Genomic DNA, 22,038 nt, shown 5'->3' on the forward strand with positions numbered 1-22,038 from the left:
CTTGAAAAAATTGAATTCCATAGAAATTATGGTATATAGGGTCTGTTTGGATAGAACTTATTTTGCTGAAACTGAAAACTTAAAACTTAAAACACTGTAGCAAAATAATTTTTAAATGTGTAAATAATACCGTGAGACCCATTTTTAATGAAAAAGTTGATAAAAAGTGGAGTTTGTGGGTCCGTGAACAGTGCATATATGCACTGTTCACTGCAAAAAGTCAACCATTACGGTTATCGTTCATTGAACAGTAACCGCAATTCTCCAAATGAAAACGCGTGAAAAAAAAAAAGAAAGAAAAAAAAAGAAAGAAAGAAACGCAACGCAACGCACATAAAAGTCGAACCCAAACACACACAAAATATATAAGCTGTCACTTATCAAAAAAATTGGTGTATAAGGAGTCAAAGAAAAAAGTGATTTCCGTAGAATTAAGGGTGACTCGATATCCTTAATAAATAAATAAAAATCACATGTGAGAATCGAAATGCCAAAATAGTCAAGAGTGGAGGATATTACTTGGCCACCAACATATTTTCCATGTCGCAAGCCTGCCAAACAAAAACAAAATGATTGGACAGTGAATGCACGCGCAAAGTGTAAACGTGGGGGTGGTGGGAGTGGGGCAATATCTTTTTCCTCGTTAGACCGCACCAAACATGTCCAACTCCAACACTCCAACCTAATGAAAACCCCACCACCTCGCACTAATAATTATTACTAATATTTTGTAGAAAACAAACAGGCAAATTATGTAGGTATTGAATATTAGAGACTGAGAGGAGAGACCATGTGTGACTTGTAAACTGTGAAGCAAAAACCAAAAGAAAAATTTAAAATTAAAAACCCAAAAGAAAATTTGTCCAAAAGTCAGCTCTTGCGTCTTCAGTTTCAAAAATGACTTGCCTCCCCAACTGTTTATCCATTAAAAATATAGATTCTCAACCAAGATAAGGAACTTTCCTTTTCTATATCAGAAAATTGCACTCTCACATGACACTGTACAGTTTTCGTATTACTATTCCTTGATTTGAAATATCTATAGCTCTTTTTTCTTCCTCTAGATTCTGTCATCTTTTTAGACTTTGGATATTAGTGAGAGAGAGAGAGAGAGAGAGAGACGTGTCTCGTTTTGAATTTGGTGCAGCTAATTTGAGGAAAAAGTGTCTACAGTGTTGAGTTTACAGGTTACTGTTTCTTCACTTCCAAGTGATGTTAAATGTTAATGAAGTTCAGTTTTTTATGGTTTTCACTGGTGGGGCTTTCTTTGGGTTCTTCATGGGTCTACTAGCTTAGTTAAAGTTTCTTCCTTTTTCCTAACTTCTGTCGTCTCTTCTGCTTGAGTGACTGAAATCTATGATCTTGGGATCTGATATCAGTGTTTTATTTGGTTTTGCAACTGGTATTGTAGCTTGACTTGCAAGTTGTTCTTTTGCGGCTCCTTTGGTGTTTTTGGAGGTGGGTTTTAAGTTTCTTCAAAGTGGTTTTTTTTCATTCTCTCTCTTCATGGGGTGCTAGTGTTAGTGTTACTCTGTTGCTTGTTCAGCAAAATAAGTTGTTGGGTTCTTGATTTTTGGTCAAGGGTTTTGATTTCTGGTGGGGACTGGGGATCTCAGTGCTTCTACTTGGTATTTATTTTTGTTTCACTTTTTTATAATGGTCACTGTTAATTGCTTCACTTGCAAGCTGTTGTTAGTTGGTCTTTTTGTGGTTTCATAGGTGTTTTGGGATGTGGGTATTTAAGGTGCTTCACTTGAACGTTTCTTCTTCTGGGCAGTGTTTGTTTTGCACTTTCACATTGAAGTTGGTTTCTGAGTTCCTAAATTTACTGGTCTAGGGATTTGATTTCTGGTGGGGATTGGTGATCTCAATTGTCTTGTAACTTTTGCTTAATTTGCAAGCTGCAAGTTGGGTCCTTTTATCTTTTTTGGTGGAGGTATTTGCATGTGGGTATCCAAGTTTCTTCATTTGGATTCTTCTTAGCTTCTGAAAAGCAGCGCATGCACAACAATAGCAAATTCAGTTAAGTTTATGGGAGCATTGGTCTTGATTTGAGCTGGAAAATCTCCTTTGGTTTCAGCAATGGTGGTGCTGGAGCTTGTTGCAATGACTTTCCTCAAATGGGTATTCTTGGCTTGCTTTCTTTGTTCATGTTTGGGTCTGAAAACCCCAGCCTCATCCTGTAATCCAAATGATCTGTTGGCGCTCAAGGACTTTGCAGGAAACCTCACAAATGGGTCCATTGTCACATCCTGGACCAGTGCATCTATTTGCTGCAGATGGGATGGTGTTGTCTGTGAGAATGTGAAGAATAGTAGCTCAGTTACTAGTAGAGTGACCAAGTTGCTTCTCTCCAGAAAGGGTCTCAAAGGGATAATTTCACACTCTTTGGGTCGACTGGACCATCTGAAATTTCTCGATCTTTCAAGCAATCATCTCAATGGTGAATTGCCTGCAGAGCTCTCAAACTTGAAGCAGCTGGAAGTTCTTGATTTGAGCTATAACATGCTATCAGGACCAGTTTCAAAGGCACTTTCCGGTCTTGAATCCATTCAAACACTGAATATCTCTAGCAACTTATTCAATGAGAGTTTGCGCGAGCTCGGGGGATTGCCAAATATTGTTGTGTTCAACATTAGCAACAATTCATTCACTGGTGGGTTTGATTCTCACATTTGCAGTTCCTCAAGTGGGATTCAGATTCTTGATGTGTCTGTGAACCATTTGATGGGCGGTCTTGAAGGCTTGGATAATTGCATCTCTCTCCAACAATTACATGTGGATTCCAATTCACTTACAGGGCCTCTTCCTGATTCTTTGTATTCTATGTCAGCTTTGGAGCAACTCTCAGTATCTGGAAACAATTTCTCTGGCCAGTTAAGCATGGAATTGAGTAAGCTCTCTAGCCTTAAAACCTTAGTCATTTTTGGAAACCATTTTTCAGGTGAACTGCCTAATGTGTTTGGGAACCTCACAAAACTAGAACTATTAGTTGCACACACAAATTCATTTTCTGGGATATTGCCATCGACCCTTGCAATTTGCTCAAAGCTTCGAGTGCTTGATCTTCGTAACAATTCGATAACGGGCCATATTGATCTTAATTTCACTGGGTTGCCCAACCTCTGCCAACTTGATCTTGCCAGTAATCGGTTTTATGGGCCTCTTCTTCCAAATTCTCTATCTAATTGCCGTGAATTGAAAATTTTGAGCCTTGCTAAGAATGAATTGACTGGCCAAATCCCTGAAGATTTTTCAAAGCTTACATCATTGTTGTCCCTTTCATTGTCAAACAACAGCTTTGTGAACCTAACTGGGGCACTATCTGTGCTTCAGCAATGCCAAAATCTCACCACTCTTGTTCTTGCAAAGAATTTTCATGGCGAGGAAATTCCTCAAAATATGAGTGGGTTCAAGAGTTTGATGGTTTTCGCTATTGGGAGTTGTGCTTTGAAAGGCCAAATCCCAGGTTGGCTATTGAGTTGTAGGCAGTTGCGAGTCCTGGATTTGTCTTGGAATCACTTGGATGGCAGTATCCCCAACTGGATTGGTCAGATGGAAAGTTTGTTTTACTTGGACTTCTCAAATAACTCTCTCACAGGTGAAATCCCGAAGAGTTTGACAGAGATAAAGAGCCTCATTTTTTTAAATGGAAGTTCATCAAATCTTACTGCTTCAGCTGGGATTCCACTATACGTTAAGCGAAACCAGAGTGCTAATGGTCTGCAATACAACCAGGCCTCAAGTTTTCCACCTGCAATATACCTGAGCAATAACAGAATAAGTGGAATAATATCGCCCGAAATTGGGCGATTAAAAGAGCTGCATGTGTTAGATTTGAGCAGGAACAACATAACTGGAGCCATCCCTAGCTCCATTTCAGAGATGAGCAACTTGGAATTGTTGGATTTATCGTATAATAATCTTTCTGGATCCATCCCCCTGTCATTTAGCAAGCTAACATTCCTGTCAAAGTTTAGCGTGGCATATAATCACTTGTATGGAGCAATTCCAACTGGGGGACAGTTCTCAAGCTTTCCAAGCTCGAGCTTTGAGGGCAACCTGGGACTCTGTGGGCAGGTAGATTCGCCATGTGATCTCGGTGGCCATACAGGGCTAAGACCCGTTATTTCATCTGGCTCAAATGGTAAATTTGGTCGAAACAGCATCTTCGGCATAACAATCAGCATAGGTGTTGGAGTTGCCGTGCTACTTGCAATTGCACTGCTTAAAATGTCCAGGCAGAATGTGGGAGATCCAGTTGATAACTTTGATGAGGAACTCAGCAGGCCACACAGGTTATCTGAAGCCCTTGGATCTTCGAAGCTGGTGCTCTTTCAGAATTCAGACTGTAAAGATCTCACAGTCACAGAGTTGTTAAAATCTACAAACAATTTCAACCAAGCGAACATAATTGGTTGCGGTGGATTTGGTCTGGTTTACAAAGCCAACTTTCCTAATGGGACAAAAGCTGCAATCAAGAGACTTTCTGGGGATTGTGGTCAGATGGAACGTGAATTCCAGGCTGAAGTGGAAGCCCTCTCAAGAGCTCAGCATAAGAACCTTGTTGCTCTTCAAGGTTATTGTCGATATGGTAATGACAGGTTGTTAATTTACTCCTACATGGAGAATGGAAGCTTGGATTATTGGCTTCATGAGAATGTTGATGGGGTTTCACTCTTAAAATGGGACGCAAGACTCAAGATAGCACAAGGCGCAGCTCGTGGGTTGGCTTACTTGCACAAGGGTTGTGAGCCAAACATAGTCCACCGAGACATAAAATCCAGCAACATTCTTTTGGATGAAATTTTTGAAGCTCATTTGGCTGATTTTGGTCTCTCCAGGCTATTGCAACCGTACGATACTCATGTCACAACAGATTTGGTTGGTACCTTGGGCTATATTCCTCCTGAATATAGTCAGACTTTAACGGCAACTATCAGGGGTGATGTCTATAGTTTCGGGGTTGTTCTTCTTGAGCTTCTTACTGGTAAAAGGCCCGTGGAAGTTTGCAAAGGCAAAAACTGCAGGGATTTGGTTTCTTGGGTGTTTCAGATGAAATCTGAGAAGAGGGAGGAAGAAATTATAGATTCAGCAATATGGGATAAGGATCATGAGAAGCAGCTCTTAGAAGTGCTTGGTATTGCCTGTAAATGTTTAGATCGAGATCCACGACAAAGGCCCTCTATTGAGCAAGTTGTTTTGTGGCTCAACGGTGTTGGATATAAAGAAGCACAACAATGAACTTAATTGCTTCTCTTATGGATCTAATTTTCTGTTGCGGTTGCCAGGAAAAATGGAGGGTATACCTGTAAAGAAAGGTTATCTTGAGTTTTTGAAGGTTTGGAATTGGGGTGAGTTTCAACAAGTGACTGGTTTCTTATCAAATACAGCCGTATGTACTGTATACTGACAGATGAACTTTGTATACATAGGCTATTTGGCCATTTCTTTTGCTGGAAAATAAGTATTCATGTAATGTATCAATTCTTCTCTGATTAATTCCAGATGTTTTCCAATGCGTTGCAAAAATGAAAATATCGATTATGCTACACAGCAAATCAAGATTAATTCGATTCTCAAAAAAAAAAAAAAATCATAATTTTTCTCTTCTAGAACAAACATCATATTAATGATGATCTAAGAAGCATGGACATGGGTACGGGTACATACTCGGCGGCACAAGTAATTTTTGAAAAATTATAACAAAAAATAACTAGTACGATATCGAAATGATACAAATATGAGTTATAAGACACAAATATGATATTGGTATGATATCTTAAATGAAGTATCTGTGTTTCATAGATGTTAATTGATTGACTATGGGATTTGAATTTATTTTATATTGAAAATTTGAAGGATATTGATTGTTATTTTAGGCTGTGTTTGGTTCGTGTAAAAGCATTTTCGAAAAATATTCCATTTTTTGGAAATGCTATTTTTCGGAAAGGAAAATGTTTTCATGTGTTTGGTTGCATTTCAAAATATTTTTCGAAAAATATTTTCTGGTGTTTGGAAAAGAAGTTGGAAAAGAAGAAGGAAGAGGCAAAACCTAGAAAAACCCGGACAAAACCCAGAAGAACACAGTGCGATCTCGCGATCGATGGAGCGATCTCGCGAAGCGTCGATCGCGATTGGAGCGAATGGTGCTTCGCGAGATCACGATCTCGGATCGCGATCGATGGCGCGATCTCGTGAAGCGTCGATCGCGATTGGCACGAATGGTGCTTCACGCGAGCTCTCTTTGCGCAATCTCACGTTCTTTCTCTCTCTCGTTCTCCCTTTGCGCAAGCTCTCTTTGCGCATCCCCAGTTCCGGAAATCATTTGAAGTGAAAATAGGAACGGAAATGAATTTCCGTGGTCAATGCTACTATTTTACGGTCAACTGAAAATGATTTCTGGAAAATTCAATTTTCCAAATCAACCAAACAGCCTATTTTACGGAAAATGATTTCCTGAAACTATTTTCACCCAAAACAAACACACCCTTAGTTATGATTCGTTTTTCCTTGTTTGATATAATTTGGAAAGGAAACATGATGGTTATGTTGAGTTTAATGAACAGAATTACATTGGAAAATTTTCCGTAAATTTGGTGGGGATCTAGGGTAGACTCTTGGTTCAACCTATATTTCAGACTACTTTAGGTGGTGTTATGATTTCCTTCCTAAATCATGATATCCCTTTTGCAAACCTTGTCATGCATCAAATTTGATTTCGGGGCAAAAGTTGATGGAAAGTAAAGTTGAAAAAGCTACCATAACTGCCCATCCTCAACCAAGCATGCCCCATTCTCATTGCCATTGGCATGAAATCCACCTAACACAACAGAAACCTTACCCCACGTACCTATATCAAATTTCTAAATTGAACTAATTGAACTAAATTCAAATCTCATTGGAAACCAAAACACCCATTTTTCAAAAGGACCTCTTGTCAACGATTAATGACAAAACTGAAAACCCAATCTACCAAAACCTTACCTACTTTATCATCGTGTCCCATCAGCCCAGCGACAATGCAACATACCATCACCATCTCAGAATCGCACAATTACTGCTCTATCCATTAAATGGACTAGTCCAAGTCACAATCAAGATTTCTAATAATTGCTGCCTAAAACGATAGTTTTAACTTTGCCTTTTTACCCAAAAAACAAATAAAATAAAAAAAACTTTGCCCTTTTACCTAAAACAAATTAAAAAAAAAAATTGCCTTTTTATATTTAAATATCTCTTTAGTATTTAGTTTATTAACCCTTAATTTAGTTAGTGTTTTATATTATAATTTTTTATTATTATTTAAAATCCATTATTTTTATTGATTAATTCACTTAAATGATGCTAGATATATTACAAATTAACATGCCATCAATCAGAAAAAATTTGTTTATTTATTATATTGTTTAAGTAAAACAAATTATATTCTTATCACATTCATTTGTGTAAGTTTTTTTTTTTTTATAGTAAAATTTGTAGTAACTTTTGCATTTTTAATGTGTGTGTATATATGTATTACAAATTTTGCTACATCAATCTTATAAATTGACATGTCATCAACCAGAAAAATTTATTTACTTATTATATTAAGTAAAACAAATTATATTCTTATCACATTCGTTAGTAATTTTTTTTTTTATAGTAAAATTTGTAGTAACTTTTTCATTTTTAATGTGTGGGTATTTATATATATATATATATATATATACACATATATATCTTTCCTAGATAATACTAAAGCTATTACAAATTTTAGTACCAAAAGCTAACAAATTGATGTAACAATGAATGTAATTAGTGACACTTTAAAAAGATAATAAATGAGTATTTTGAATTACTTCTTGTGATTTGTGATGGATTGAGATCCTCTAGATTTCTTAGTGTACTCTACCAAATAGATTTCCTTAAATCTTAACCATTCTTTAATGATTTAATGGTCTAGATTTTGCCATGTTATCATTCCACTAACAATAATTTTAATTGTTTTGTTTGCAACGTTATTTTATTATTTTAAGAGTATTGTTAGTGGAATATTGACATGACAGAATCTAAACTCTTAAATCATAAAAGAGTTGTTAAAATTTAAAGAAATCTATTGGTAGAGTATCCTAGGAAATCTAGAGGATCTGAATCCAATTTGTGACATATCAATTTGTAAGACTTTTTTTTTTTTTTTTTGAGGTAATCAATTTGTGAGACTTATATAAAAAAAAAAATTGTAATTTTTCTAATATCATTAAATTTTTTGAATTTTTTTAAGAGAGAAGGTGCAACTGACAATTTTTCAATTTTTTTTTTTTAAATATCACTTATGGCACCCAAATTGGGGCCTGTCTCTAGTAAAGGGCCCTAGGCCATGACCTAAGTTGTTTTGGACACCGAATTGTTTTAAAAGAGTTGTTTTGGACACAAATTAATGTTGATTATTTCCATATATCAAAATTATGGTATTTGAATTGATTTGAGTTTTTATTTTATTTTGAGGGTTTTTAAGGAGTTGATTGTTAATTTTACACTAAAGTATGCTTTTGACTCTTGAAGTTTGAGGTTGTTTTCTTTTTGGGTTTTTTATATTTCAAATTTCATTTTAACCTTTCATGTCTGACTATGCTTTTCATATTTGCCATGACATATATTTTTGTTAGTAATCTAATTGTGAAGTGTCAAGTAAATGTCATCCATTAAAACACATCACTCATATAAGTCCTCTTCTATTAGTAACTTGATTGTTAAATGCCAGATAAGTGTTTTCTATTAGAGTATGCCACCTATATAAGTCAATTTCTATAAATAATCTAATTGTTAACTGCCTAGATAAGTGATTTCCATTAAGACACATCATCCATGTAATGCCAAGTATTACCATATTACTAATAAAAATGGATGACATGACTAACATGAAATCAAAATCAAACATGGAGGGTCAAAATGAAAATTATGAAACATGAAGGACTAAAATGAAAACAAATTCAAACTTTAAGGGCCAAAAGTGTACTCTAGTATTATATTTATTATGATTTGATGTTTTTTTTCTTAGTTGATGTGATTTGGTACCCTATTTATAGGCTTACAAGAAAAATTATTTGCATATTGAATTTGATGAATAAAGTTAGAGGAATTTTTTTTCCAATAAGCTTGGTGGTGATCTTTCTCTTCTTCCTTAATCCCTACAATATCTTTTGACTAATAATGTACACAATCGGATCATAAAGTTTGAGGTTGTTTTCATTTTTCCCTTAATATATCAAAATTTTCATTTTGAACCTTCAAGATTGATTTTGTTTTCATAATGGCCATGCCATCCATTCTGTTAGTAATCTAGCTGTTCATAATATGTTTTTTTTTTGCCTATAACAATGAAATTTATATATCCCACAACATTTTAAAGCTAGTATTTATGAGATAGTTAAACATGAAGGGTACTTAACGGTCAAATTATTAACATAAGTGGACGACATGGCCAATATGAAAACAGAATTAAACATGAAGGGCCAAAATGAAAATTTTGATATGAAATGGGTCTTAATGAAAAAGGAAAAAAAAAAAAAAAAACACAAACCAAGGGTCAAAAGTGTACTTTAGTCATATCCCTTTAATAAACCGAGTTCCTTCATCTTTCCATTTTAAGTTGAAAGTTACGCTTATACCCTTACACCACTTAACTACCAATTTTAATCAACCAATTTATGATTTGGTCTAGACAATTAATTAATCAAGATTCAAATCACAATGATTGATGTGGATAAACACATTCAATAAGATAAACAACAAGAACCATACACACGCACACAGAGACAGCATATGTTCACAAAGTAAAAATCCTAACTGAAAAAAACACTCTGAGCGCAACACCAAACAAAAAAAATCCACTATAGGAGGTTGTTGTGGTACACATAATAATTTATATTGACAAAACTTTTTAGCTAAATAGTCAGATGATGTATCCAAGCCCTCTAAGCTTTTGCTAGCAATTACAAACTTTTACATTGTACCTTGTGCCTTCTAAGTTATGCAAGACGATACATTGTTTGTAAACTGACCTCTTGGCTATTTCAAGACTCCTTGAAGATTTGATGTAGTCTTTCTAGTATTAACATCAACACACATGGATGTTGATTAGTGTTGGAATAGTAAAACTATCAAAGATGCTCAATGGAGAGTTGTTGCATGAAAAAGGAATCCCTCTCTAGGGTTTTCTTTGTGCAAGTGCAGTAGTCTTAATTTGTCTCTTGTGATTAAGGTTAATTTTTGGCTTATAATGGTGTAGGGTTTAGGGTTGAGGAGGCCACAAAACAATCCATGTGAATGCAATTCAGTGCTTTCCAAAATGAGGCGCTACCTCCCTTGGTTCCTCAATTATATTAATTCCATGGTACTTGTTGGATTTTTCTTTGGCGGATTACTCGGCAAATTAGAGTGTCTTCATTATTACGTTTAGAGAAATGATATGTCTACAACATTTTTACAACAAATCTTAAGTGACAGGTTGTTATTAGTTGTTATTATTGGAGCAAAAAAGTAATCTTAGTGTTATGTTCAAATTTTAACTAATAATAATTAACTACCTATGATTTGTTATGAAAATATTATGAAAATGTTGTAGAAATAGCATATTTCTTATGTTTATCAAGACGAGGGACCTCGTCCGCTAGCTAGTGTCTGATTGCAAAACTGGGGAGCCTACTTGGCATTGGGCCCTTGGTCTAGCTGGCAGGCCCAGCCTCTTCTTTATTCAGTTTGCTTCTTTACTGGGCTTATGATCGCCTCCCCGTGGAAAGATGCTGGTTGGACCACTGGGCTTAGTGCTTTTACTACTGTACTTTAATTTTTCGCAGAAAATGGTGTATTTAATGAAGAACCATCACTTTATTTCAATTTTTTGATTCTTTTAGTTTATTTAAATCCATTCTTGCATGCTTCCTAGCTTCTTTCTTTAGTCTTTAGTTTTTTCAAACTTCTTGGACCTGTTCAAAGTTGAGTCTGGGAAGCTAACACTTTGATTTCTCGGGAATCTTTAATTTGTTGGTCTAACTACTTTCTCTTTCTTTCATCTTGTTTTTACGTACTTTATTTTTCTATGGCAGCGGCTTTAGTAAGGTAGTAGTTCTACTGAGATAACTTGGAATTTTATTCATTTATTGCTTTCTACTTGACCTCGATGGCTGTCCCTTCTCCTTCTCCATGTGGCAGTGGTACCGTCCAGCTGAGAAAAGACAATATTAAGCAATAGCTAATAGGTGGTCTTTTACTTTATCACATTGTGAAAGATTCTATTAACAAGGCCAAGACTAGTTCATATATGAAAAAAGGGATGGAGATTCCCAAAACCCAATTCTCCACTTAGCTTGTCTTGTAGTCTGTAACTGTAAGGTTTGAAGTTGAAGTTTGGTACAGTGCCACCTTTAATTCATTGAAAATTAACCGTCCCAAGTCACATCACTCTGAAAAAATTTGTTCCTGGCCTGGATATATATGTAGTGTTTAAGGTTCATTTCAGTAAGTTAATTCAATCATCACCCTTTTTTTGGGGGGGGGGGGGTGGTGGGGTTCAAATTCAATGTTAATCATCATTTTCCCACCGTAATAACTTGATTGCTTGTGTCTAAAGACTACTGAAGATTAACCTACTATATACTAGCGGCTTCCTTTTTTGACTTCTCATTTGCATTAGTATTTTCCTGAATTAGAAGATTAGATTGTGTTCCTACCTGCCTCAAAGGATGACTAGATTTTCTTTTTTTAGTTGAATGGGAACCTAGGAAAGTTAATAAGAAATGCTTCTCGTTTGGATAGGTAGGATGTTTGTGAGTTGTGACGTAGTGGGATAGGCATATATAAGAAGTCAAACATGTCTAGCTGAGTAAGGAAATGCATCAAGTATACTGATGAAAGAAAACGTAGTTCACAAGGCAAAGAAAAAAGAAGAAAAGTTCTCTCTAAAATTTTATTATTGAATAACTCGATGCCCTTATGACTTATAACCACTAACTAACATGGGAAAAATATTAGAGAAACCCTAGGATCAATAGGAAATAAGCGTAATTCGTGTTAGACACGAAATTAGACAAAAATAAAAATAAAACCCCCTAAAAAAGGGAAAATTTGAGAAATTTACAAAAAGGAAAATAACAGGATTTTTTTTTTTTTTTTTTTTTTCACTTTTAAAACAAAAGTAAAAATGATCACAAATAGTATATTAATTAAAAACAAAGGTTTAAATGAAGGGATTTGGCTGAAAAACAACATAGGTCACAGTCCTAAAATTGTTTAATCCTCACATTAATTCTGTTTTGATTGCTAAATTTCACAAGATTTTACTATCAACTTTGAGGACTTATGCTAATACCATTCATGAAATTTTCGAATTTTATTTGTGAATTGTGACAAGAAAAGTTTGGGTTGTCGATCCATTCTACGTACTAGCTCTTTTTTCATTTCCCATTTTTCTTGCGTTGCGATTTAAGATTATCAATTTGCTCAAGGAAAACTTAGATCGTCCATTCCACATCATTTTATGATTCAGCCCAAAGGATTTGAGACAAAGGATCCTCTTTTTGACTTCATCCATATTGGCTGAAGTATCCCACACACACACAGTGCAAACCAAAGTTCCTGATGTGAAATGCCACTACCATCTTCTAAATTGACGATTCTTCTTTCATATTCTACTTCCTTGAATCGGCAATTAATGACTAAAAAAAAGGGGATGAGATTCCTAGAAGTACACTCACTATTTCAACAAGATGATGTTGAAAATGCAATATGACAGATTAAAGGTTTGACAAGCTTAAAATCTCAAGATATGAACATTAAAAGTGATACTATTATTTCAACTTCTCTTCAAACTATTCCCAAAGAGTTGAATATTGTGTTAAATCAATATGAAAGAGGAGTAGGGTATACAATTCATCTATCCGTTCACCCTGCTGTATGATATTGTATGTGTTTTACATATAATGTGGGGTACTTATTTGTCTGGATGTCTGTTGGTTTAATCTTTTATTCGTGGGATCTCTATTACCTATTCTGCATATACAGGCAAGTCACCATTCAATTTGTATGTGTATTAAGGAATTATAAAAGCACATAGTATGTCTTATGTAAAGTTGAATATTCAACGCTTAATTCCATACCAAATTTACTTGTAATTCAGCATTTAGAAACTCTGTATTTAGGTAGGAACAATGTAAAAGTTGTGTGTGTGAGAATGTGAAGATTTGATCAAGAGTGTGTAATAAGATGATAACTGGCGACTGGAACTCGCGACTAACTTGCGAGTGGTGACTTGCCAAAATGAAGCATACATGTGAAGCATGCAGGAAGAAGAAGAGTTAGGATAGCTATATCACTACAAGACAAAAAATATAGTTTAACCTAGTCTAGTAATTGATGATAGGAACTCGCAACTCATTCCAGTCGCGAAGTGACTCGCCAGTGCACCTTATTTTGCTGAAAAATGACTTTTCACATTCTATCTTATACCCTACTATAAATACTCTTTTACCCACGAAATGTAGAGTAAAGGAAGAGAGAACTTTGAGAGAGAAACCCTAGAGAAAAATAAGATTGATTCATCCATAATCTTATACACTTGATTCTCCAAATTCCTTTACTTTCACCCTCTCCATTGTCATACCCATGAGAGGATCATAAACCAAATCCTTACCTCACCAAATTCAGAGTAGTGAGAAGGTTCTTAGTATTTGGGAAGCAATTCAAGAGAGAATCAATTCATATAGGTTGATGCAATGGGTTAATTGTGGGATCCGGAAAGTTAGAGAAGACATGGTTCGGTTTAACCTTGTTGGAGCAAGAAGCTTGGAGGGCTTAGGTGTACTGGGTAGATTAGGCTTTGAGGGTCTTTTGCTATTCATGTATCCCAATTGATTTTCTAGTGGATCATTTATCACTTGGAGGGCCGCGAAGAGGTTTTTCGCTGAGTTCTTCGGTTTCCTCCTCAATAACACGTGTCGATGTTATCTTGTGTTTGCATTTCTCTTTCCCTTAGTCTTAGCTTTTAATTTCTGCTGGTTGTGATTAATTAATGGTTTAGAGTAGTTTGTTAAATTGGGTATTGCTTATACTTCATATTCTGTACATATATTGTTTGAATATAAGCTTAAATTGGAAAATTTATTTTTGGGGTCTAAACATTCACAAGAGTTTTATACACTAAGTGAGTTTTCATCTTAATTATATCATTTCACTTCTAGGGGAGGCTCAAAAATTAAGAAAATCCACATGATTTTAAGCATCCAAGTTATGTGGAATTCATAGACCAAGTTCCTCTTTAATTCTCCTATGCTGCATGGGCATTGCAAATTGCAGTTTCTTGATTGCTTGCTTGCCTGATCCATCAAAGTTCAGCTCTCAAATTATCTAGGCTAGTTAGTAACTAAATAATGAAAAATAATACATATTTAAAATCCTTTACCCTTTTCTATTGTTAAATCAATCACAAAGTAAAACAAATACCATTTTCTATTTTTTTCGATGATTCTTGTAATAATGCATGTCCAGTCAATATCTGTACACATTCAATTTTTCACGCACGGTTTGTATAAATTAGTAAATTAATTACCCTGTTTGGAAAACAATGTGGGGAGACGAGTGAAATAGTTGAAAGTTGGTAAAGTTCCTTTTCAAACTTTTTAGCCATCAGTTTAAATTAGTAACAGCCGTAATTGAGAGTTTTTTTCCCCCAAAAAATAAATATATGGGTCATGTTTCTGTCATCTGTTGGGCTAACAATTAAAAAAGAAGAAGAATTTGATACTTAGCGGCCCACGTCTAAATTACACAGATATTAACCAATTGAGTCTCTTGGGCTAATGAAGCCAAATTGGGCCTGAGTTTGTCCAGGTTCTTGGACGTTAAAGTTATGGACCCAGAACAGGCTCCAAGCCCATGCTAGTATTGGGATCTAAGAGCATTCACAATGATCATGCTAAAAAGTTTAGTTTTTAGCCACTCAAAAACTATTTTATTTATTTTAATACATCACTTCACAATACACTATGTACATGTTTGGATATAATTGAAACAGACCTAGCATCTACGTTTCAATGTTTCTTTTTAGAACGTGTATTGGCATTTTTTTCTTTTCTAGTGGATCTCGTACACTATTCATGAGATCCACAAATCTCTTTTTTCAACAAAATTTTTATTAAAAATGGGTTACATAGCATTATTCATATATTTAAAATTTATTTTGCTACAATATTTTTAACAAAATAAGCAGTATCCAAACATACCCTAACACATCAAATATTTTATTTTTTTTACTACTTCATTTAAATATTCTTTCTTTATTCTACCTCTTTTTCTCTCTTCCTCTTCGTCTCCCTTTTTTCTCTGAAACAAGAGCAACCAACAAAGTCATACCTCTTTCTTCTCAAACCAGCAAACCCACACTCACTGCCAATCACCACCACCAATATGAAAAGAAAAAAAAGAAGAAGATACACCCGCCACTCCACCCAAAATCCATACTATCAACAACCACCACGCCTAAAACCCAATCACACCTAACAACCACCAGACTACCAAGAGCCACTATGCCCAAAACCCAAACACTACCAATAGCCAGCACACCCAATATCTATCACACTATCAACAGCCACCGTGTCCAAAACCCAAACATTCCCAAAACTCAAAACACTACCAACACCCAAACCTAGATCAGGCCACCACCTAATACCAGATTAGAAACATCGCTGCAAAGATTGGACCATGATGAGAGAGGGATATGAGAGAGACAAGAGATAGTGAGAAGTGAGAAGAGTGCATATATTGACGAATAACAGGGAGAGAGAATGTAATAAAAAATATATTTTTTAAATTATAACTTATTGTTACAGTATTGTGGTATAGTCGTATAGACAAGAGTTTCCCGTAGTTGACTACTAAATAATTTTAGATATAGCACAACTAATATAGCAATTTTTGTTTTGTTTTGTTTTTTTTTTTGTTTTTTGTTTTTTGTTTTTTGTTTTTTTTTTTTTTTGGGTTGTTAAAATAACTTTTAAGTGGTTTTTTCACCTCCGATGTGAATGCGGGTAGTGGCTCAAATAGTATATGCTATAAAACTCACTCTACTTCCTTTGTGATATTACATGTGCACTCGGGACATTTGTTGTAATTACATGAGTTCTCTAGTAAGAGAATACAAGTCTGATGACAATTTTGAAGAGCACAAAGCTAGTTTTAGTTATCCAATTGTTCATGTTAGAGATATATTAATCCATTAGCATAGGGTCAATCCTAATTTTACTTTGTGTGCAAGCTGAGTCTCCTATTTGTACTAGAAGTTTACTAGTCTAGAGTTTAGTCTACTATATATACCCATGTTATGGTTCATTGTAGCAAAGATTTTATATTATACTCTTATATAATAAAGATGTAGCCTTTAAGGGTTTCATCTGTAGATGTAGGCCGTAAGACTGAACTACATAACTCTCATGTTCTTGTATTTCTATTTTATGCTTCACACTTCCGCATCTATTCAAGTATATTCAACATGTAATATATCATAACTAATATTTAACAATTTACACTCTAAGCTGCCTTCTATTCTACACCGAATATTAGAGTGAACACTGCTGAGTTGTTAACTACATCATCCTTATATTGGCAAAACGTGTCTCCAAGCCTCTTGATGTGTTACTCGCTTCAAGCGCTACCTTTTATGTGAGGTGTGGGGGGCAAAGGCCCGGAGTTCAAGTCTCCAGAAGAGAGCTTCACACACATATACACCTAGATTGGGTTATAGTAGAAATTCTATCTTGTAAAAAAAAAGAAAAAAAAACATTAATGTTTATTGGGTTTTAATTGGGTACCCAATTAGACCCAATTATAATCCAATTATTATTTCTAAAAATCACCCAACTTACCAAAATACCCCATCAGCCTAAAAAATTAACAAAATAACACCTAAACCTAAAAATGACCAAAATACCCCTAAAATCTTAAAAAAGACCAAAATAACACCCAAACCTAAAAATGACCAAAATACCCCTAAAACCTAAAAACAAAAAACAAAATACCCTTTAACCTAAAAAATGACCAAAATACCCCGAAAACCTAAAAATTACCAAAATAACCCCAAAATCTACAAAATGACCAAAATACCCCCGAAACCCAAAAAATGACCAAAATATCCCTCGAAACCCAAAAAATTACCAAAATACCCCCAAAAACCTAAAAATGATCAAAATACCCCCAAAACCCAAAAAACGACCAAATACCCCCAAAACCTAAAAATTACCAAAATAACTCCAAACCTATAAAATGACCAAAATACCCCCCAAAACCTAAAAATTCTAAAAATACCCCTAAAACCCAAAAAATGACCAAAATACCCCCGAAATCTAAAAATGACCAAAATACTTCTGAAACCTAGAAATGACCAAAATCCCTCTAAAACCTAAAAAATGGGCAAAATAACCCCAAAGCCTAAAAAATGACCAAAATAACCTCAAAACCTAAAAAATGACTAAAATACCCTCGAAACCTAAAAAATGGCCAAAATAACCTCGAAGCCTAAAATTTGATCAAAATAATCTAGAAATCTAAAAATGACCAAAATACCCCCTAAACCTAAAAAATTACCAGAATACCCACGAAACCTAAAAAAATGACAAAAATACTCTCAAACCTATAAAGTGACGAAAGTACCCCTAAACCTTTGAAATGACCCAAATAAACCCAAAACCTCTAAAATGGCCACAAATAACCTGAACCCTCTAAAATTACTAAAAATACTCTGAAACCCCTAAAATGACCAAAATACTTCTAAACCTATAAAACGACCAAAATACCCCTCAAAATATCTAAAATGACCAACATACCACTAATCCTATAAGATGAAAAAAAAAATACACCCGAAGCCTCTAAAATTACCAAAATAGGGTTTTGGGGTATTTTGGATATTTTGAGAGTATTTTCGTTAAATTAAAGGTTCTAAGAGTATTTCAGTCATTTTGTAGGTTTTGAGGGAATGTCACTAATTTTTTAGGTTTTAGGGGTGTTTCGTTAACTTTTAGATTTTGGGGCCATTTTTTTTGTAATTTTCTGGGTTTTGGAGGTCGTTTAATAACTTTTTAGGTTTTGGGGATATTTCAATCATTCTTTAGGTTTCCGAATTATCTTAGTCATTTTTAAGTTTAGGGGGTATTTTGGTCATTTTTTAGGTTTAGGGTGTACTTTTATCGACTTATAGGTTTAAGGGGCATTTTTGTCATTTTATAGGTTTTGGGGTATTTTGGTCATTTTCTTTTGGTTTCGAGGATATTTTGATCATTTTAAGGTTTAGGGGTTATTTTGGTCATATTTAGGTTTCAGGGGTACTTTGGTCATTTTTTAGGTTTTAGGGGGTATTTTAGTTAATTTTTGGGTTTCGAGGGTATTTTGATCATTTTTTAGGTTTCGAGGGTATTTTGATCATTTTTTGGTTTCTAGGTTATTTTGGTCAATTTTTAGGCTTCGGGATTATTTTGGCCATTTTTAAGGTTTCGGGGGTATTTTGGTTATTTTTAGGTTTCGGCGTTATTTTGGTTAATTTTTAAGCTTTAAGATTATTTTGGTAATTTTTTAGGTTTTGGTGGTATTTTGCATATTTTTTGGGTTTTGGGGGGGTATTTTGGTCATTTTTAGGTTTCGGGGGTATTTTGGTCATTTTTTGGGTTTTAGGGGTATTTTAGTCATTTTTTAATGTTTCGGGGGGTATTTTGGTAAGTTTTTGATTTCAGGCGTATTTTGGTCATTTTATGGGTTTTGGGGGTATTTTGGTAATTTTTGGGTTTCAAGGGTATTTTGGTCGTTTTTTGGATTCTTGAGGGTATTTGGTCATTTTGTAAGTTTTGTGATTATTTTGGTAATTTTTAGGTTTCAAGGGTATTTTGGTCATTTTTAGGTTTTGGTGGTAGTTTGGTCATTTTGTAGGTTTCATGATTATTTTGGCAATTTTTAGGTTTTAGGGGTATTTTGGTCATTTTTTGGGTTTCAAGGGTATGTTGGTCATTTTTTGGGTTTCGGGGGTATTTTGGTAATTTTTAGGTTTCAGGGGTATTTTGGTAATTTTTGGGTTCCTGGGGTATTTTGGTCATTTTTTAGGTTTTGGGGGCATTTTTGTAATTTTAAATTGGAGGTATTTTGGTTATTTTTGAAGATTTTAGAGTACTTTAGTCATTTTCACTTTAGTGGCATTTTGGTAATTTTGATAATTAGGTAATTGGGGGTGGGTTGGGGTTTACCTATAATAATTGGGTTGGATTGGATTTGGGTTAGAAACAATTAGTTAAATGGGTTTTAATGGGTAAATGAGTTTTATATACCCAACCCAATTATGCCAACTCCAAACCCATTCATTTGCCACCCCTAAATTATATATATATATATATATATAGTTTTTTTTTTTTTTTTGATTAAATATATATAGTTGACCATATAGGACCAACCAAAGACAAAAAAAAAAGTGTGAAGGAAATTAGGAATCACAGAGAGTGAGTTGGCATGGCAGCAATATACTTAACAAAGAAAATCATCACCATTGTCTCTAACTAAGTCCAGTAGATTCGCAGAGCTTGCTTCTCCACTGCTTATGAACGCGCTGAAGTAATTATATATCTTCCACCTCTTTGGTTTTTTAATATTATATATGTACTTTTTTATGGCTGGTGTAGATGGATGGTTGTTAAAGTCTTCTGTCGATCATGCTTTAAGAAACAAAATATAATTCTTCGTGGGGTGATCAAAATAATCACTTTATAGTATCATCCATAATGATACTAATATCACAAAAATAAAATTTATTTGTGTTCTACCAACTTTTCATTATTAATTTTTTATAGATACCCAAAAAATAAATAAAAAATACAATGAAATTTTAATAAGTCAAATTTTCAAGACAAGCACTAATTGGTTTTTAGTAAAGTGGGATTAATTGAACTTCAATTCTTTTATTTGATGATAAGAAATTTTACCCATTAATCTAACTAAAACCCAAGACCCAAACATTGTAAGATGTTATTTAATTTTTTTTTTTGATGAAAATGTTATTTAAAATTTAGTTCGCCATTTTTGGCTCACATTAATGGAGTACCTTGGGCTAATTTGACTAGTAAAATTGTAGTAATTGGTCTGACCATGCATGAGACGCCAGTAACGTAGTTACGTAGATTATATATATATATATATATATTTTTTTTTTTTGGGAAAACATTACGTAGATTAGATTGATAAATTGATTGCTGTATTAAGAAGACACTTTGAACTCTCTCAAACAATATTGAAAATTATTCTCGGAAGAAACATTTGCACTATGAAATAATATTGATTAGAAATTATGTTGGGAAATATTAGCATATTGAGCATAATATTATTAGCACTATGGAATAATATTGATTCGCAAGAATCTTGTCTCTTTTCATGAGTCCTCGGGTAGGAGCATTTATTTGCTAAACAAAGAAACAAAAACAAGTGAAAATGCACATTTGTTCAATGGTTCTTGGTTTTCAGGTAGCAACGCAGTAGCAGAAACGGAAGGAGTTGGAGATCGTACGTGGACCATTAACGCCGCCGGGCATAGCAAATGACCCTGTGAGTGAAGGATTGTAGGAGGCCAAACAAATAGATTTAGACATGACCACCGATAATGCGAAAGATGGAGCAGTAAAAGCACCAGAAAAGGCAGATACTGTGGGTGACACGGCTAAGCAGACTTTAGAAGGTAAATGGAAAGCGGCCCAAGAGAGTAGCAAGAAGATTAAAGACACAGTAACAGGGAAGGAACATGAGGCTGAAGGGCCTAATTTTGATAGTTCACCTGATGATAGTAATATTGAGGATCTGAGAAGGCGTGCTGGAGGGTATGATAAAAAAGAGCATTGAAGGTTATTTAATACTATATGTACCTGTACTATGAAATAGAAATCTTTTTATTTATTATTTATTATTTATTTTGGTATTCTATTTTATGTTCTATGTTTTCACGTGTTCTACTTTATGCTCTATTTATCACAATTTATTCTATTCTCCTAATTTTGTATCACAATTTAATTTATTCCATCCACCTGATTTTGTAGTCATTTGCAAAACTTTGGTTGGTGTTTAGGTTTAGACTTGTTGGATGGATGTGTCATTTATGGTTTTATTTTACATACAAAATTGAAGAGTGTCTTATGATACTTTTTATTTAAATTCTCTTGATTTGACTCATTTGAGAACCACATGGTTCAAATATGGACCAATGTTGGAGCTATGCATGAAAAAGTATAGCTTTTGTTAGGTTCTAAAAGTTTAGAATAATTAGCTAACCGTGAACACAAACTTGTCTAGATATAGATTATAGAGTCTATAAGTTATATTAAATAGGTGCTGCAAGTCAGAATACAAGAATAAGGAAGCTATAGGTTCAGGGAATTCGAAATATGCTAGGTTCGACAAACCGAGATTATGGTTCAACTAATCGAGATATAGATCTGCAGAATTTAATTAAAACCTAATAGCTCATTAAGCCTATTAAGTGATTAAAGTTTTAGCTATAATTCTCCTAGTATTTAAAGAAAACCCTAAAACACGTTTTAAAGTGGTTTTTTAGAGAGAGTAGAGTGCTTCTTGTTCCTCCTGTTGTAGATCTAGGTTTTTGTACCCAAAACTCTCTCAAATCTTCTACTGATGTTATTCTTTGAAAATACTCAAGATCTGATGTTGTAAAAGTTGCTACTATCACTAGTCATCAAAGGTGATAGAGATTTAAAACCTTCAAGAGTGATCTTGGAGTCATAAACTGGAGAGTTTATATTGATGATCTAAATCTTTGAGTGGAGATTTTCAAGTCACAAACTGGAGTGTTTGTGTGCAACAAATTCAGATAGAAGAGTCCGTAGATTTGAAACTGTGTGTGGTCACTTGTGTAAGTACTACGAGAGGTAACGTTAGATTTAGGGAAAAATCTATTGGAAACACTTCTATTCTATTTAGTGAATTTGTTGCCTTATAGATTGTTTAGGTTAAATCATCCCCAGTTTTTTTTTA

General features: G+C 34.3%; 1 protein-coding gene across 1 annotated transcript; it reads left to right on the top strand.

Moving 5' to 3' along the window:
- The first annotated feature begins 812 nt into the window (after positions 1 to 812).
- On the top strand, positions 813 to 5,507 carry LOC115955648 (phytosulfokine receptor 2). Its single transcript, XM_031073863.1, has one exon. It carries the CDS (start codon positions 2,083 to 2,085, stop codon positions 5,242 to 5,244), a length of 3,162 nt encoding a protein of 1,053 aa, XP_030929723.1. The 5' UTR covers positions 813 to 2,082; the 3' UTR covers positions 5,245 to 5,507.
- The last annotated feature ends 16,531 nt before the right edge of the window (positions 5,508 to 22,038 follow it).

The sequence above is a fragment of the Quercus lobata genome, chromosome 8, assembly GCF_001633185.2.
Source record: "Quercus lobata isolate SW786 chromosome 8, ValleyOak3.0 Primary Assembly, whole genome shotgun sequence".
NCBI classification, from domain to species: Eukaryota; Viridiplantae; Streptophyta; class Magnoliopsida; order Fagales; family Fagaceae; genus Quercus; species Quercus lobata.

What these genes read in the sequence shown, in the direction of transcription:
- LOC115955648 (XM_031073863.1), top strand. Translation starts at nt 2,083, where the DNA reads ATGGTGGTGCTGGAGCTTGTTGCAATGACTTTCCTCAAATGGGTATTC.